The 18,574-nt window shown below is 51.9% G+C and overlaps 2 protein-coding genes across 3 annotated transcripts in view; one reads left to right on the top strand and one right to left on the bottom strand.

Annotated features, from left to right (window-relative positions):
* Positions 1 to 14,058, top strand: part of USP35 (ubiquitin specific peptidase 35) — a 77,627-nt gene extending 63,569 nt beyond the window's left edge. Inside the window, exons 8-11 of one of the 2 annotated variants that reach the window (XM_030835961.3) lie at positions 8,044 to 8,137; positions 9,080 to 9,186; positions 9,722 to 10,949; positions 12,147 to 14,058. In XM_030835961.3, coding sequence (XP_030691821.1) covers positions 8,044 to 8,137; positions 9,080 to 9,186; positions 9,722 to 10,949; positions 12,147 to 12,257 — 1,540 coding nt within the window. In that variant the 3' untranslated portion in view covers positions 12,258 to 14,058. The remainder of the gene's footprint in view (positions 1 to 8,043; positions 8,138 to 9,079; positions 9,187 to 9,721; positions 10,950 to 12,146) is intronic. The other variant, XM_030835960.3, reaches the window with a different exon arrangement.
* GAB2 (GRB2 associated binding protein 2) overlaps positions 13,537 to 18,574 on the bottom strand; it is a 174,967-nt gene continuing 169,929 nt past the window's right edge. The window contains exon 10 of the mRNA XM_030835962.3: positions 13,537 to 18,241. Coding sequence (XP_030691822.1) covers positions 18,098 to 18,241 — 144 coding nt within the window. The 3' untranslated portion in view covers positions 13,537 to 18,097. The remainder of the gene's footprint in view (positions 18,242 to 18,574) is intronic.

The raw sequence follows: 18,574 nt of genomic DNA on the forward strand, positions 1-18,574 counted from the left end.
TATTTCTGCAGTATCAGTTGTTGTGTCTCCTTTCTTGTTTCTTATTTTATTTGGGTTCTGTCTCTTTTCTTCTTGTTGAGCCTGGCCAGAGTTTTGTCAATCTTGTTTATCCTTTCAAAGAACCAGCTCTTGTTTGTATTGATTTTTTTTAAAAAAAAATTTATTTATTTATTTGGCTGTGCCATGTCTTAGTTGTGGCATGCAGGATCTTTGTTGCCTCATGTGGGATCTTTAGTTGCAGCATGTGAGATCTTTAGTTGTGGCATATGGAATCTTTTAGTTGTGGTATACGGGATCTTTTAGTTGCGACATGTGGGATCTTTAGTTGCAGCATGCAGGATCCTTTTTAGTTGTGGCATGTGAACTCTTAGTTGCGGCATGTGGGATCTAGTTCCCTGACCAGAGATCGAACCCAGGCCCCCTGCATTGGGAGTGCAGAGTCTTAGCCACTGGATCACCAGGGAAGTCCCTTTCTATTGTTTTTTTAATCTTTATCTTATTTATTTCCTCTGATCTTCATTATTTCCTTCGTTCTGCTGAATTAAGGTTTTGTTTGTTCTTCTTTTTCTAGTTCTTTTAATTGGTAGGTTAGGTTGTTTGAGATTTTTCTTGGTTTTTGAGGAAGGCCTGTATTGCTATGAACTTCCCTCTAGGAACTGCTTTTGCTGCATCCCATAGATTTTGTATGGTTGTGTTTTCATTGTCATTTGTCTGAAAGTATTTTTGAATTTCTTCTTCGATTTCATCATTGACTCATTGGTTGTTTAGTAGCATGTTGTTTAGTCACCATGTAATTTTTCTTTTTTTTTCATTTCTTTTTCTGTGGTTAATTTCTAGTTTCATGCCACTGTGGTCAGAAACGATGCTTGAGATAATTTCTATATTCTTAAATTTGTTGAGGGTTGTTTTGTGCCCTAGTATGTGGTCAATCCTAGAGAATGTTCCACGTGTACTGGAAAAGAATGTGTATTCTGGTTTTTTTAGATGTAGTGTCCTGAAAATATCAATTAAGTTTAACTGTCCTATTGTATCATTTAGTATCTCTGTTGCCTTATTGATTCTCTGTGTAGAAGATCTGTCCATTGATGTGAGTGGGGTGTTAAAGTCTCCTAGTATTATTGTATTTCTGTCAATTTCTCCCTTTACATCTGTTAGTATTTGTTTTATGTATTTGGGTGCTCCTATATTAGGAGCATATATGTTGACGAGTGTAAAATCCTCTTCTTGTATTGATCCTTTTATCATCATATGATGTTCTTCTTTATCTTTCTTTATGGACTTTAAGTCTGTTTTGTCTGATATGAGTATTGCCAGCCCCCCCCTTTCTTGTCACTTCTGTTTGCATGAAATATCTTTTTCCATCCTCTCTCTTTCAATATATGTGTGTCCTTTGTCCTAAAGTAGGTCTCTTATAGGCAGCATATTGTAGTCTCTTGCTTTTTTATCCAGCCTTCCACTCTGTGTCTTTTGATTGGAGCATTCAGTCCATTGATATTTAAGGTAATTATTTATAGATATGTATTTGTTGTCATTTTAAACCGTGTTTTACCATTGATTTTATATTTCCTCTCTGTCCCTTTTTCTTTTTGTTTTTCCTTTTCTGGTTTGATGATTTTCTTTTGTATTATACTTTTCTTCTCTTCTTTTTGTTTTTTTGTGAATCTATTGTATGTTTTTGATTCACGGTTACCCTGTTTTTCAAGTATGTTAACCCCTTCCTGTATCTACTTGCCTTAGACTGGTAGTCATATAGGTTCAAATATATTCCAGGAAAAAAATTCTACATTTTCTTACTCTCCTCCCCTACATTTTATGATTTTGATATTCTCTTTTACATCTTCATGTATATCTTTTTGCTGTTCATTGTTGTTATCATCACTTTCACAGAATTTTTTTTTTGTGTGTGTGTGTTACGCAGGCCTCTCACTGTTGTGGCCTCTCCCGCTGCAGAGCACAGGCTCCAGACACGCAGGCTCAGTGGCCATGGCTCACGGGCCCAGCCGCTCTGGCATGTGGGATCTTCCTGGACCGGGGCACGAACCCATGTCCCCTGCATGAGCAGGTGGACTCTCAACCACTGTGCCACCAGGGAAGCCCTCACAGAAGTTTTTTGTTTTTTGTTTTTTAATCTGTGTACTGTCTGCTGTCCTGATTGGGTGATTTCCATTTTTCTATCTTCCAGGTCACTTATTCATTCTTTTGAATTATTCATTCTGCTGTTCATTGCCTTTAGCTCAGCTTTCATATCTGCAAATATGTTTTCTAATTTTTCTTGGTTTCTCTCTATAGTTTCTAGTCCCTTTTTACAGTACTCTGCATTTCTGTCAATAGCCTTTCTTAATTCCTTCAGTACTTTTATTATCTCCTTTTTGAAATCAGTGTCTGTTAGACTGAAGAGGTCTGCTTCAGTGTTCATTCAGGGGAATGCGCTGGGTCATTTAACTGGGAGTGGTTCCTTTGCTTCTTCATGTTACTTATATTTCTCTTACTCTGTAAGTTAAGGAGAAACAATTATCTACTGTGGTCTAGGAGAACTATGTATATGTGGTTTCATCCCTGTGTAGCTTGTGTGGGTTTAATAAATCTGGTGTGAGGCTGTTTTTAGTATGGATCCCCGTAGCCTCTTTTCTCAGCTTGTGCCGGTTGTTATCCCCTTGATAGGGTGTGTGCAGATGTGGTGGCTGGTGCCCGGTCCTGGGGTTCTCAGAGGTGGTGGTGGCTCAGACTCACCCTCAGGGCATGCGATGGGAGTGGATGCGACTTGCAACCACTCCTGGAGTCTGGGAGGGTGGTGGCGGGAGCCCATGACCACTCCTGGGATGTGGGAGAGAAGCAGTGGGGTTTGTGACTGCTCCTGGCGTTTAGGTGGGCGGCAGTGGAGGCTTGCGACTGCCCCTGGAGCCCATGCAGGCAGTGTCTTGCCCTCTGCATGCGTGACCACAGGGAAAAAGGCTGCAATCTGGGTCCCACCCCTCCCCTTGTACATCCCCCAAACAGTGGTGACTGACCTCTATGACGTCCCAGGCTTCCTCGACATACACCCCCAGCCGTGGTTGTACTGGATTCCAGCACCACTCCCACCCCTGTCTGTCTCCACACAGCCATCCCCAGTTCTCTTCCCAGTTCTGATCTCCAAAGCCCGAGTTCCAGCACCCAGCCCTTGTCAGTTCTGGCAGACATGTGTGTCAGGCTAGGGAGCACAGGGTGGTGGCACTGACCATCTGTGAAGTTCTCCCTCTGCTCTGGCTGCCTCAAACAGGTTGCTGCGCTCTCCTCAAAGGCTCTGAAGCTCCCCTTCTATCTTGGCTGACCTCCGTGCCGGTGAGGGGGCTTCCCAGGTTGCAGGAACCTTTCCTCTTTCATAGCTCCCTCCCAATGTTGCAGGTCCCACCCCGATTCCTTTCTTGCTTTCTTTTCTTCTTTTTTTTCTTTTTTCCCACCCAGTTATGTGGAGATTTTCTTGCCCTTTCAGCAGTCTGAGGTCTTCTGCCAGCGTTCAGTAGATATTCTGTGAGAATTGTTTCACGTGTAGATGTATTTTTGATGTATTTGTGGGAGAGGGTGAACTTCACATCCTGCTACTCCGATATCTTGATCTCTCCCTGTGATCAATTTCTAATCTCGTAGAATTGTGGTCGGAAAAGCTGCTTGATATGATTTCAATTTTCTTAAATTTACCAAGGTTTGCTTTGTGGCCCAGCATGTGGTCAATCCTGGAGAATGTTCTGTGTGCACTTGAGAAGAACGTATATTCTGCTGCTTTTGGATGGAATCCTCTATAAATATCAGTTGAGTTCATCTGGTCTTATGTGTCATTCAAGGCCTGTGTTTCCTTATTGATTTTCTGTCTGGATGATGTGTCCATTGATGAAAGTGGGAGGTTAAGGGCTTCCACTGTTACTGTGTTACTGTTGATTTCTCCTTTTATGGCTGTTAGTATTTGCTTTATATACTGAGGTGCTCCTATGTTGGGTGCACATATAATTGTTATATCTTCTTGGACTGATCCCTTCATCATTATGTAGTGTCATTCTTTGTCTCTAGTAATAGTCTCTTTCAAAGTCTATTTTGTCTCATATGAGTATTGCTACTCCAGCTTTCTTCTGATTTCCATTTGCATGGAGTACCTTTTTCTATCCCCTCGTTTTCAGTCTGTATGTGTCCCTAGATCTGAAGTGTGAGTCTCTTGTAGACAGCATATATATGGGACTTGTTTTTGTATCCATTTGGCCAGTCTGTGTCTTTTGGTTGAAGCATTTAATCCATTTACATTTAAGGTAATTATCAATATGTATGTTCTTTTTGCCATTTTGTTAATTTTTAAAAATAAATTTATTTTTATTTATTTTGGGCTGTGTTGGGTCTTTGCTGCGCGCGGGCTTTCTCTAGTTGCGGCGAGTGGGGGCTACTCTTCATTGCAGTGCACAGGCTTCTCATTGTGGTGGCTTCTCTTGTTGCAGAGCACAGGCTCTAGAGAACAGGCTCAGTAGTTGTGGCGCGTGGGCTTAGTTCCTCTGCGGCATGTGGGATTTTCCTGGACCAGGGCTCAAACCCGTGTCCCCTGCACTGGTAGGCGGATTCTTAACCACTGCACCACCAGGGAAGCCCTTGTTAATTGTTTTGAATTTGTTTTTTATTTTTACGTTACGCGGGCCTCTCCCATTGCGTAGCACAGGCTCCAGACGCGCAGGCTCAGCGGCCATGGCTCACGGGCCCAGCCACTCCGCGGCATGTGGGATCCTCCCAGACTGGGGCACGAACCTGTGTCCCCTGCATCGGCAGGCGGACTCTCAACCACTGTGCCACTAGGGAAGCCCTTGAATTTGTTTTTGTAGGTCTTTTTCCTTCGCTTCCTCTTTGTTCTCTTTTCCTGTGATTTGATGATTATCTTCAGTGTTGAGTTTGGATTCCTTTTTCTTTTTTGTGTATGTGTCTAGTGTAGAGTAGATTTTTGGTTTTCAGTTACCATGGGGTTCTGATATAGTAGTCTGTATATATATGCAAGCTTGCTTTTTAAGTTTCTGGTTTCTTAATTTCCAGTGCATTTCCAATATCCTGCATTTGTACTCTCCTCTCTTCATAATTGCTAGTTTTGATATTATATTTGTGTGTGGATGATTTCCTACCTTTATTGTATGTTTGCCTTTACCAGTGAGCTTTCCCATTCATCATTTTCTTATTTCTAGTTGTGGCCTTTTCTTTTCTGCCTAGAGAAGTTCCTTTAGCATTTGTTGTAAAGCTGGTTTGGTGGTGCTGAATTGTCTTAGCTTTTGCTTGCTGTAAAGCTTTTCATTTCTCTGTCAAATCTGAATGAGAGCCCTGCTGGGTAGAGTATTCTTGGTTGTAGGTTTTTCCCTTTTATTGCTTTAAAAATATCATACCACTTCCTTTCTGGCCTGCAGAGTTTCTGCTGAAAAATCAGCTGATAACCTTATGGGGATTCCCTTGTATATTACTTGTTGGTTTCCCCTTGTTGCTTTTAGTATTTTCTCTTTGTCTTTAATTTTTGTCAATTTGATTAATATGTGTCGATGTATTCCTCCTTTCCCATGTTAGGGAAGTTTTTAGCTATTAACTCTTCAAATATTTTCTCATGCCCTTTCTCTCTCTTCTCCTTCTGGGACCCCTATAATGCAAATGGTGCATTTAATGTTGTTCCAGAGGTTCATCTAGTGTATTTTCACTGCCCTAAAAATCCTCTGCTCTATCTGTTCATCCCCCTCTAACTCCTGGCAACCTTTTTACTGTTTCCATAGTTTTGCCTTTTCCAGAATCATACATTTGGAATCATATAGTATGTAGCCTTTTCAGATTGGCTTCCTTCAGTTAGTAATATGCATTTAAGGTTGCTCCATTTCTTTTTGTGGCTTGATAGCTCATTTCTTTTTGGCACTGAATGATATTCCACTGCCAGGATGTACCACAGTGCCATTTATCCATTAACGTACTGAAGGGACATGTTAGTTGCTTCCAAGTTTTGGCAATTCTAAATAAAGCTTGCATCAACATCCCTGTGCAGGTTTTTGTGTGGATATAAGGTTTCAGCTCCTTTGGGTAAATACCAAAGAGTGTGATTGCTGCATAGGATGGGAAGAGTATGTTTAGTTGTGTAAGAAACTGCAAAACTGTCTTCCAAAGTAGCTGTGCCATTTCACATTCCCACCAGCAATGAATGAGAGTCCCTGTTGCTCCACATCCTTGCTAGCATTTGGTGTTGTCAGTGTTCTGGATTTTGGCCTTTCTAATAGGTGTGCAGTGGTATCTCATTGTTGTTTTAATTTGTATTTCCCTGATTGACATGATGTTGAGCATCTTTTCATGTGCTTATTTACCGTGTGTGTGTGTGTGTGTGTGTGTGTGTGTATGTATGTATATGTATATATATATATATAATTTTTTTGTGAGATATTTGTTAAAATGTTTGGCTCACTTTTTAATCAGGTTGTTTGTTTTCTTATTGTTTAGTTTTAAGACTTTTTTTTTTTTTAACAGTCCTTTATCAGATGTGTGTTTTACAAATATTTTCTCCCAGTCTCTGGTTTGTCTTCTAATTCTCTTGATACTGTACTTCACAGAACAGAATTTTTTAATTTCAGTGAAATCCAGCTTATCAATTATTTCTCTCATGGATTGTGTCTTTGGTGATGTGTCTAAAAAGGCATCCCCACACTCAAGGTCACTAGGTTTCTCCTGTTATTTTCTAAGAGTTTTATAGTTTTGGATTTTACATTTAGGTCTGTGATCCATTTGGAGTTAATTTTTGTGACAGGTGTAGGGTCTGTGTTCAGATTCATTTGTTTTTGGTTTTGGATGTGTACTTGTTCCAGTACCATTTGTGGACAGATTTTCTCTGCTCCATTATAGTGCCTTTGCTCCTTTGTCAACGATCAGCTGACTATATTTATGGGGGTCTGTTTCTGGGCTCTTTATTCTGTTCTATTGATCTGTTCAACTGTGTGTGTTTCACCAGTACCACGCTTAGACATCTTTTTTAAAAGTCACAGTGGAAGTAAGCCTTGGTTTTGGCTGTGGTAGGACGTCCAGGCAGTTTCTTCTCTCTGAGCTTCAGCTCCAGGAGGAGGTTGGAGCTGAACTCTAGGAACTCCTAACATGCTGCTGTCGTGCTTCTCAAACTGCCTGGGGAAGGACTAGTTTTGTTTCATCTTTTGAACTTCCAGTCTGCTGCAGACTTTTCCCTTTGTAGAATACAATAAAATGACTTACTAGGAAATGCAAATGCTCGTGTGCTTGTATGGTCATAGTACTGTCAAATCACTATACAAGGTTCTAAAGTCTCAGTTTCTGAACTTGCTTTGTCACAGACTGCTACGTGGACCACACTTTGGTTATACTGTCCTGCACAGTGGGTGCAGGTTGGAGAGATGCCTACCTGTCTAGCCAGAGCTTCTTGGGAGAACAGGAGCTCAGCTGGGGTTTGGGAATTGGCTTGTTCCAGGGAATGTGGTTGTCAGGAGGGGCTCTTTCTTATCTCCCATGGGATCAGACCCCTTCATGAGCCCCAGTCTACCCCCGTCCTCTTTTTTCAGCATATTCCTCACAGTGACCCCCTCCCATGTGAAGGCAGAGGGACAACTTGGGGTGGCAGGGGCCCTGAGAAGGGGCCGTAATAGTTGGCCTGGAGGGCCAAGGTTGGAGCAGGGCGCGCTGCTCTGGACGTGTCTGAACGCCATTTCTCAGGGCAGTAGGGAGAAGGGTGTGAGTGGCTGGTGGTGATATTGGCATGGACTCTGGAGCGTGTCTGAGAGTTCCAACTTTAAAACCCTGAGACCATAAGACCTTAGGACACTGGAATCTTCAAATTGTGGAGTCATGGGCTGTTAGAACTGGAAGGGACTGCAGGGGTCACGTTGTCGTCCGAGCTGAGCCGTTCACCTGCTCCTCTTCCCTGGCGCCTGGCTCAGATTGGAGCTACAGATGTCTGTCCTGCCTTTAGCTTGGAGTCCTTGGGTTGCCACAATATGGGTGAGTAGAGGTTCTTTGGGTGCCCTTGGCTTACTCCAGGTGCCCCGCTCTGTTTGGAAGTTTCAGACACTGTGTGCTCCGTTTGACTGAGAACAACTCCCAGCCCTTGATGACCAAGCTGCAGTGGCTCTTCGCCTTCCTGGAGCACAGCCAGGTGAGCGCAGGGGGAGTCGGGGATGCTGCAGAGGAGGCCTGGTCCGACCCCTCCCTTTCCCCACGACCTGCCTGCATCTGGCTGTGGGCCCCCACTTTCTGGCGTGAGTTGTTGGGCCCCAGTCCAGGCTGGCATGGGTTCACGGCTAAAGCCCAAGGGGCCGATTCAGCGCCCTTACCGGGCAGGCGAGGGAATACCTCCTGAGCCCCTCTGTGCTGCGCTGCCCACATCTCTCCCAGCAGTGGTTCAGTCCATTCTATTAGGTGTTGCTTTGTTGGTCTGCTGGCATTTTTGAGCCCTCATATTGCCTGCCGGGCACCCTGAGGGCTGTATTTGTTTTAATCCCTGTCTCTGCCCTCCTGGAACCTAAAGCCCTTGGCCAGGCAGGCATTATGCCAGGCCCTGTGCGGGGGCACAGAGATGAGTCAGCCACAGCCCTGCCTCCACGGAGCGCGTAGTCTGGTGGGGAAGAGGAACCTGCAGATAGCAGCGGTAGTGCTTGAGCAGAGGGAAACGTGAGTGTAGTGCGCATATTAGGGAGGAAGAGTTGATCATGATGGGCATGGGGGCTCTTGGGAAGACACTGTGGGACAGGTGACACTAACTGCACCTGGGACTTGAACTCTACAGCTAAGCTCCTGACAGGGGAGAAGGGTGTTTCAGGCAGAGGGGATGGCAACGAACAAGGGCCTGGAGTGAAATGTGAGGTGTGTCCGGGAGGAGCAGACTCCCGGAGGATCGTTCACCTCCGTGACCCGACGTCCTGATCATAGGCTACGTGGCCTTGGTGGGATGAGTCAGGGAAGGGGGAGGACTTCAGTGGGGAGGCTGGAAGTTTGGGGCAGAGAGTCCCCAGGGCCATCCTCAGGCCTAGCATACTGTGGCGCTGGTTGGTGAGTGGCCCTGGCTCCTGGCCCTGTCTTTCTCCCTCCTTGGTCCTAGCGGCCTGCCATTTCTCCAGAGAACTTTCTATCTGCATCCTGGACACCCTGGTTCAGCCCTGGCACCCAGCAGGACTGCTCGGAGTACCTGAAGTACCTGCTGGATCGGTAAGGGAGGCCAGGCCTGGCTCTGCACGGGGGCCTCCAGGTCTGGAGAGGTTGCTCGTGGGAAAGCCCCCTCCCCCTGGGCTGTGTTGTCTCTTCCTGGAAACGGGGGCACAGCCCTGCACTTGGGAAAGGCTTGGAGCAGATGTGTGTCGTGAGTGTGGGGACGGGGGCCGAGTGGGAGGGGAGTTTTGGAGATGCTGACGTGAGCCGTGACTGGGAGGGTGTGTGTATGTACACCATGCTGTGCTTGCCTGAGCGTGCACGTGTGTGTTTTCTCATCAGCTCTCTGGGGGCACATGCACGTCTTTTTGTGGCAGGTTTGTGAGCCTCGTGCAGGTAAGTATGTAGCATGTGTGCCTGGCTTATGAGTGCATGTGCACGGATGCCGTTTCGTACACGCATATGTATGTTCCCCGTGCCTTCTCCTGCATGCGTGTAAACACGTGGCCAGCTGAGTAAGGCAGATGCACAGGTCAGGCCAGTGCACTGGGGATGGGTCTGTGTATGGACGAAGGCCCTTTGCTCCCTGCACCAGGCTGCACGAAGAGGAGAAAACGGGGACGAGGATCTGCCAAAAGCTGAAGCAGTCCAGCTCGCCCTCGCCGCCCGAGGAGCCCCCCAGCCCGAGTCCAACCTCGGTGGAGAAGATGTTCGGGGGCAAGATTGTGACTCGGATATGCTGTCTCCGCTGCCTTAACGTCTCCACCAGGGAGGAGGCCTTCACGGACCTGTCTCTTGCCTTTCCCCCGCCTGAGCGCTGCCGCCGCCGCCGCCTGGGCTCAGTGATGCTCCCTGCAGAGGACGTCGGCGCCCAGGACCTCCCTTCGCCATCGCGAGCCCAGGCGCCAAGCAGGGCGGCTCCTCGGAGGCAGAGGAAACACTGCATCACAGGGGACGTTCCCCCCACCGTCCTTAACATTGAAGGCCTGGGCCCCCAGGGCCCCGAGGGGCAGAGCAGTCAGGAGGAGGTGGCAAAGGAGGAGGAAGAGGAGGAGGAGAAGGCGGAGAAGGTGGAAAAGGAGGAGAAAGTGGAGAAGGAGGCCGAGAAGGAGAAGGAGGCGGAGAAGGAGAAGGAGGCCGAGAAGGAGGAGGACGGCCTGGGCCCAGGGACCCTCAGAAATGCTTCTGCCCCATCTGGGGAGGGTTCCCGCTCGGTCCTGGACCTGGTCAACTACTTCCTGTCGCCCGAGAGGCTGACGGCAGAGAACCGCTACCGCTGCGAGTCGTGCGCCTCCCTGCAGGATGCCGAGAAGGTGGTGGAGCTGAGCCAGGGGCCGCGCTACCTCATCCTGACCCTGCTGCGCTTCTCCTTCGACCTGCGCACCATGCGGCGCCGCAAGATCCTGGACGACGTCTCCATCCCCCTGCTGCTGCGGCTGCCGCTGGCCGGGGGCCGGGGCCAGGCCTACGACCTCTGCAGCGTCGTGGTGCACTCCGGGGTGTCCTCGGAGAGCGGCCACTACTACTGCTACGCTCGCGAGGGTGCGGCCCGCCCAGCCCCGAACACGGGAGCGGCTGATGGGCCCGAGCCCAACAACCAGTGGTACTTGTTCAACGACACCCGGGTGTCCTTCTCCTCCTTTGAGTCTGTCAGCAATGTCACCTCCTTCTTCCCCAAGGACACCGCCTATGTGCTCTTTTATCGGCAGCGGCCCCGGGAGGGGCCTGAGGCTGAGCCCGGCTCTCCCCGAGCCCGGGCAGAGCCCACCCTCCACAAAGACTTGATGGAAGCCATTTCCAAAGACAACATCCTTTTCCTGCAGGTGAGCAGCCCCTGGGGGCGGAGGGGCTTCCCAGCACCCACCGGCTCAGACGGTGACGGCTCCTCTCTTGGAGTCTGTTCCTTTTTCCCTTGATCCACTCAGCTGTCACTCAGTGCTGGGGAAGATTGGTGGGCCAGACAGGCGTAGCCCCATACTTCAGAGGAACAGACATGAGGAATGATCAGTGTTTTATTAAGGTGTCATATGTGCTGGAGGAGGGGCTCTGTGAGTAGTGGATACGAGCGGATGGGGGGCCGCCCGACTCACTGAGCCTCTCTGAGCCTTCGGCTCCACTCTGTAGAGTCAAGGCTGGTATCAAAATACTTTGCAGCTGAAACAGCCAGCGTGCGGACCAGCATGAGGGGTGCTGCCGCAGGCCGCCGGTGTGGGCACGTCAGGACCCCTGGCCAGCAGCACCTGCGTGCCGTGGGGACCCTGGCTCTGCTTTTGCGTTTCTGCCGAGCTGTCCAGGTGGAGGCAGGGCTGGGCCCGTGGTAAGACGGCGAATCCACGGCTGGCCTCAGTTCAGCAGGAGGAAGAGCTTCCTCGCTGGCAGAGGGTTCCTCGTGCCCTGAGAGGCAGAGGCTGGGCAGCCACTCCAGGAAGCCTGCAGAAGGGTCCCTGGGGGCTATGAGGTGACCTTTGACGTGCACCTCCTGCTTTGTGGTGCCACGTCAGGCCCTTGTCAGCTGTTCACAGTCCAGTTAGTTAGTAGAAATGAGTTCCTTTCCTTCAGGGGGCTGGGAGGTTTTTTTCTTTTCTTTTTTTTTTTGCGGTACACGGGCCTCTCACTGCTGTGGCCTCTCCCGTTGCGGAGCACAGGCTCCGGACGCGCAGGCTCAGCGGCCATGGCTCATGGGCCCAGCCGCTCCGCAGCATGTGGGATCTTCCCGGACCGGGGCACGAACCTGTATCCCCTGTATCGGCAGGCAGACTCTCAACCACTGCGCCACCAGGGAAGCCCCACTGGGAGTTTCTATTCGGGGGAGGAGGAAGAATGCTTTGGAAGCCTAGATACAGGATGGCTCTGGGTCCATCCCACCCATCCTCCCACGAAGCTGGAATGCCTCTAGGGCAGAAGCTGTGGCTCCTCTGCGCCTGGCCCTGGGGACTGGGGTGATGCTCGGAAGGGCTGGGTGGCATTGGGGGCGTGCAGGGAGAACTGAGGCTGCAGAGCCTGACTGACTGACCGTTAAGCTTCCGGCCCCATCCCCATCTGTATTTCCAGGAGCAGGAGAAGGAGGCGCGGAGCAGGGCGGCCTACATCTCTGCACTCCCCACATCTCCACACTGGGGGAGGGGCTTTGACGAAGACAAAGATGAGGATGAAGGCCCTCCGGGGGGCTGCAGCCCTGCAGGTGGCAGCGGTGGTGACTTCCACAGACTGGTCTTCTAATGGGAACCCTCATCCCCTGGCCTGCTAAGCACTTGTGAGGGTGCCACAGGCAACCTCAGTGGGGGGGACCCAGGTCCCGGGCAGAGGTGCTCGGCCAGGTGGGGTCTGAGGGAGGCTGCGCAGGTCCAGTCCTGAAGGCAGGCCCTTCCGAGGGCCAGAGAGATGGAGCAGGGGGGGCTCCTGGGCCCCTGCCCTCAGCCCAAAGGGCACACGGAGATTCACTCAGATACGGAGGTGAGACCCAAGCCCCTTAAACCGGGCCTCAGGCCCCGACACTGGGATCAGCCCCGTTAAGACTGACTGACACCCAAGTGTCCTGGTCAGCTTGAAGCAGCTGAGATGGACACTCTCTGGGCCTTGTCCCCTACCCGCTGCAGGCTATCCCACAGGGCTGAACGTCACAGCGCTGGTGTTTGTTTTGCCATCAAGTAGCAGTTCCTTCCCAGCTCCTTTCAGACAATCTTGTTTCTCTGTGGTCTACAAAGCAGAGGCAGAGCCAAGCCCTCGCACAAAGAAGGCGGCTGTGTGTCACCCCTCTGGCCGCCTTCTGGTTTCTCTGAGGGGCCTGAGGCAACATCTGTGGGTGCCTACACTGTTTGTTTGTACTTTTCCTGAGAGGAGTGTAGGTGGGAAGCAGCCTGGCACAGGACCAGAGACTGTCCTCCCAACATCAAGCAACAACGCACAGAGGGGAGGACAGCCTCTTGAGCCTCTCTCCTGCCTCAGTGCCTGAGATGCCACCATTTGCATCCCCCTTCTGGTTAAGAGAGAGCGCGTCCTGAGGTTCCTGCAAGTACGTTTGTGTTTCTCACGACATTTGTCCTGAGGGAAGCTGGCTGGCTCAGCGCCTCAGCAGTTGGCCGTCATCATGGGGCCGGTCTGGTGAGGAGCAGATATTGACCTCATTGTGCCCTGACCCTGCTGTACCCCTTCTAAATGGAGAGAAGAGAACCAGGGTCTCAAACAGGAATAAAAACAGGTTCTCTGAAGCCTTTAAAGCAGTCGTTCTTCCCGCCTCAGTCACTGGCTGTGAGGTAGGCTCTAACCCTTGGTTTCTTGCTGTGTCTGGACAGGAAGGAGGGGACACCACCCCCTGCCCCGCTGACTTGTGTGCTGCCCCGGGGAAGGCAAGCATGCCCGACACTGAAGTGCTGTGTAACTCAATCAACAGTGAGGACTGGTGGTGGGGATGTGCCCAGATAGATAGGGGTGGAGGGGTGGGTGCACAGGCTGGGAGCCACCCTAACAGGATACTGTTAAGGGACTCTGTCAGGTGGGGCTGGAGCTCCTCCAGACCCCAGGAACTCTGGGCTGCTCAGAGACTGCTGCTGCTACCACATTCCTCCCTTCTTACCTCTGAGAATCTGGGGTGGGCTGGGCTCAGGCAGGGAGGAAAGTAGGCGGCAGCCCTCAGGTTCCAGCCATCTTGGAGCTTGGGACTGCAGTGGCCTGGCCGGGGGCTTCAGGGGCTGCAGGTGGAGGAGTTTTGGCCCAAAAGCCATAGACCCTTGAGACCTCAGGGACCAGCGAAAGTGGGCCGACAGTCGTCTGTCAGAGACAGAGTCATGCTCAGAATTCATCTCTTTGGTCCATTGAGCCTCCTAAGAAAGATGAATTGGCAGATGTTACTACACTTTCCATTTCACGCACCAGGAGTACAATTTCCGAGGTAAGGAAGATTCTCAGCCAAGAAAGGTACCCAGTTAGTTCCTGTTCAAATGCAAGTGGAGCAGACTGGCACGGCGAGCCGGGATCCCAGTGTGCGTGCATTCCATCCCCAGCCCCTCCGGACGAGACACACTCAGCAGCCCTCCTGGTTGCGGCTAATGGACTTTATTGTTGTCCAGACCCAACACCATAGTAAAAAGGGACCTGCAAGCTCCAGGCCTGTACCATGTGTCACCACAGCGAAAACAGGACCCATGTGAACACGTTCCCACCCCTCCCCAGACCTACTCACAGGATAAATACGTGTTACAAATTTTTTTTAAAAAAGAAAACAGAATAAATTAATAACTTAAGTGATTAGGCACCAACAGTGATTTGAAAAAAATTAAACGTCAATTTTAAATGGTAAGAGGGCCAGAAACCTAAGACTGGGCTTCTTCCAGCCCATTTTCTCTTCCCGACAAAGCAACGATTCTGTGGGAAATGATTCTAAATTTCAAGACACATGTAACCAACAAACACATAAGAACACACACCACCAAATATCACGTGACAGCCTGAATCTCCAGGGGGACCCCTCATCAGGCGGCCCACCTGGCCCCAAAGAGCTGGGTGCGTTCCGGACGGAGGGGGCTTTAGAGCTCCCGCGCTCAGCCTCCTTCCCCCACGTTTTGCAGAAGGGCCAGAGGGGAAGTTCGTGCCAGTTTCCCTCCTGCCCGGCACTCTGTTTCCAGAGCCCTGTCACAGGGGTGTGGGTCAGCTGCAGCTTGCGGCTGAGGCCTTAGCCCTGTGGCAGGTAAATCCCTTGAGAACAGCTGTGCTTCTGTCCTAGGAATGGGACCTATTTGAACGGTTTCGAATGTAGAAGTTACTGAAATCAGTCTAGGGAGGGGACGGGGTTAACTGGCCAGTGCTCTGGGTGCCGCCTATCCCTGGTGATCCAGACCCTCGAGAGCGAAGTTACAGAGCAGGGAGTAGCCACAGAAGAGGCCTCAGGGCCCTTCTTCACCAAGGTGGGAAGGAGACACAAGCTCCATGCCACTCCCTGCAGAGGTGGAGCTGGAAGGGGGCAAGAACAGCTGCTTCTGAGGAGCACCAAGCAGGACGAGGCCTGTGTGAGCTATGCTGGCTGACGAGGCATCCTGGGATCGCAGTCCTTGCCAGGCCACCAGGAGAGGTGGATTCTGACCCACTGAAGGCCGAAGGACCAGTTTTTTACACTGACCAGACAGGGGACTATTAGACACCTTGGTACTTGGGGCTTTTGAGCCAGTCTCTGCTCTCAACAGGCCAATTTTCTCTTCTCTTGTACTTCCTCCCGTCTCTACTCTCGCCTCTACCCGAAGGGTTTGGGGGTTATAGGAACCAAGAACTGGAGGGAGGCCTCCTTGGTGGTTAGATTTGAACACCTCAGTCTCTCAAGACTCCACCCAGTTTCAGTCACAACATGGCACATTCAGAAAATGCTGACATTATTAGGGCACCTTGCGATCAATAGGGGAGGATGCTGGGAACTGAGGGTACCAGTACCTGGGCCCACCTGTAGCCAATGGGGGCACAGGGGTGGCACCATTCAAAGCTCTGCCACGTGAGACCCTTTGCAGAGAGCCTTAAAGGGACACAGGGCTGGGCAGAGTGAGCCACCAAACCCTGCCCAGGGTAGGCCACTGCCACCACCATTACCATTTCACCTGTGGGGACACCAAGGCATGGCCTCACTGCTTCTGAGAGGCTGGGCCCATACTCCCAAAGGTCTGTTCCCAAAGCACAAGGTTCTCTAAGTCTCTCTGTCCATCTTCCTCCACCGGATCCCAGCCTTGCCCTCCTTCCCTCTCAAAATCTGACCCTTCTTCCTCTAAGGCCCCTGTCAGGCACCCCCTTTTCCTAGAAACCACCTTCCCTGATCTCCACCCCCTCCCCACTCCTGCCCCCAACACCAACCTCCTAGAGAACAAGCCTCGATTTCTCTGCACATCAGCAGCATTTTAAGTGTCTCTCATGGCCATTACCAATGTGTCCTTGTCTTCTTTCTCATCGACTCTGACCTTCTCAAATACAAAGTCTGATTTAATTCCTGTGTTCTCAGTGCCTAGCCCAGGCGTGGCCATAGCAGCCATTAATGAATACTTATTGAATTGATATGACTAATACTAGGAGGAAAGGGGCTACTGTTGAGAAAATTTCTCCCGGGATGGAGTAAGGTCAGGCCGCAGGCCTGGGGTGTGCGTGTTTACACAGGCTCACAGGAGCAGAAAGGTGAGCGGTAGCCACCTCCCTTAAATAGGGTGGGAAGTCATTTTTTTTTTCTTTTTTTGGAGGGAGGAAGGTCTGTTCACCCCAGGGTAGGACGAAACATTTGGTCTACCAACGTTGCCTCTGAAACTCTTAAAAATTTGGCCAAGAACTTTAACATAAAAGAGCCCCCCTCCCCAGACTTAGGAGAAAAGAGCCTGGCGTGATGCCCTTCCTCCTGTCCCTGGCAAAGGTGGGCAGAGGGTGATGCTGATCTGGTGGCCTTTTAAGCCATGGGAGGAGAGGCCTGCCCTCTCCTGTCCCTGTAGCTAGGCACCTGGGATTCGACAGGGCAACAGAGGGTGACGTGAGCTGAGAACACACTCTGGCCTGTCACCAGGCCACACTTGTACTTCCTTGGGACCTGACACAAAACTCAACCAAACGGCACAAGCTGCCGGCCACTCTCCCGCATCATCCACTAGGCTCTGTTCCGCTCTGCTTGCTCCTTTGCCCTGCTGTGCCCGCCACCCATCAGTCCTGGGAGCTGCCCTCGCCTGCGGCCATGCACATCGCTCCCCTGACCACCACACCAGTCCTCACGTTCTGCTCCACCCTGCATCTCCACGGCACTGCCCGGGCTCGCCACCAGGCCCTCCGGATGTACTCAACCACTAGCTGCGCCTCCCCCACCCCCAGCCTTCGCCCCGCCTCTCAGCCCATCGGTTACCAGCGCCTCCCCTGCCGCACTGCCCATCTTGCAGAAGCTCACTTGCTGCAGCGCCTCCACTCCAGGCCTGGGCGCCGCCCTGTGTCTCTGCCCAGGCCGTCCCAGGGTGGCCCCTCAGTCGTCCCCCCACCACGCACCTCCACCCCGCACACTGCGTCGCCTTCCCACAGCTCCGCCAGCCCCCCACCACATCGGCGCTCCCACCCCACGCGCTGCACCGCCCAGCACAGTCCGAGCCTCGTGGGTGCGGCACTCTTGTCTGGGTGGGGTCTCGGGGAACAAGACTATGCTCTGTCCCAGAGTGACAGAGCCGGGCCCGTGGCCCCACAGTCCCGGGGGCCCGGCCCCGCAGTGTCTTTGTCACCTCATCTCCTGCTCCTTGTTCTGGGTTGCCCATCATCCTGTCTTCCCCTCCTGCTGTCCTTATCCTTCTGCCTCTCCCACCCGGCAACTGCCACTTGGCCTGAAAATGGGGGACCACAGCAGGTACCCACTGCCCTTCTGCATCTGGGGCTCTAACTCCTTTGTCCCTCAAGACCACCTCTGACCTTCCTCCTCAACTCCTTCATCTTTTGGTGGCCTTGCCTCTCCCCTGCCAAGAAAGACAGGGCTGAAGAAGTCTGTATCCACCTTGGTCCGCTGGTCCTTGGCTCCCTGGGTCAGCGAGACGACTTGGCTTCTTCCGGGACTGGGGGAGAGGTAGGCCAGTAGCGGGAGGGACAGGGGCTGAGAGCTGTGCCCAAAGGGGAGGTGTGGAATCTGGCTCAGAGCCCCAGCCCCTCCCTCCACACGTCTGGTAGGTATTCGGGTCTAAAGGGCAGGAAGAGGCTGAAGGATGCTTTTTGGCAATAGCTCTAACTAAGGTGGGTAGAGGCACGGCCACTGCTGATAAAAATCAAAGGTGGGCCCCGAGGGAGCCGAGGAAGCGCCTCGATCTGGCCCTCGCCTCCCAGGGGAAGGGGTCAGGGTTCCTGATGACAAGTGCTTTGAAGGCCAGAGTGGCAGAGTAGAGAGGGGGTGGGCAGGAGGGCGCGCTGGAGAGGAGAAGGGGGAGACAGACGGGGAGGCGTCAGCTCTGGAGACGCCGCCTCTGGCCCCTCCCTGGGGCGGCGGGCCCGCGCGTCACAGCTTGGGCCCCTTGGAGGGCTCCGAGGACTGCCGCACGTCTGTCCACTCCTGCATGGTGCTCTGCAGGGCCTGGGTCTTCTCCTTGTCCACTTGGACGTAGTCCACCTTCTCATCGGAAGTGACTGATGACGTGGATGGCTGGGGGACAGAGCGGGGAGTGAAGTGGCTGTGAGTTACCAGTAACGCAGGGGGCGGGCGCACGGGGAGAGGAGGTGGGGCTCTACACGGCTGCCTCTCTGGCCTGCCTTTTCCTTCTGAAAGTGGCCTGTAAGGCCTGGACTCCAAACCGCACCGTCCCTCCTGGTTGATGCGGCAGGCCCTGCCTGCCGTCCCGATGTCCCAGCTCCTGGGGGGACCCAGGCCCCTCCTTGGCCTGATGGATGGCTCCAGGCTTTCACCTGCGCCTCCACCCGCCTCCCTGTGGCCACTGGTCCACGGGAAGGGCTGTGCCGGGTGCCAAGAAGCACCGGC

The sequence above is a fragment of the Globicephala melas genome, chromosome 8 (assembly GCF_963455315.2).
Source record: "Globicephala melas chromosome 8, mGloMel1.2, whole genome shotgun sequence".
NCBI classification, from domain to species: domain Eukaryota; kingdom Metazoa; phylum Chordata; class Mammalia; order Artiodactyla; family Delphinidae; genus Globicephala; species Globicephala melas.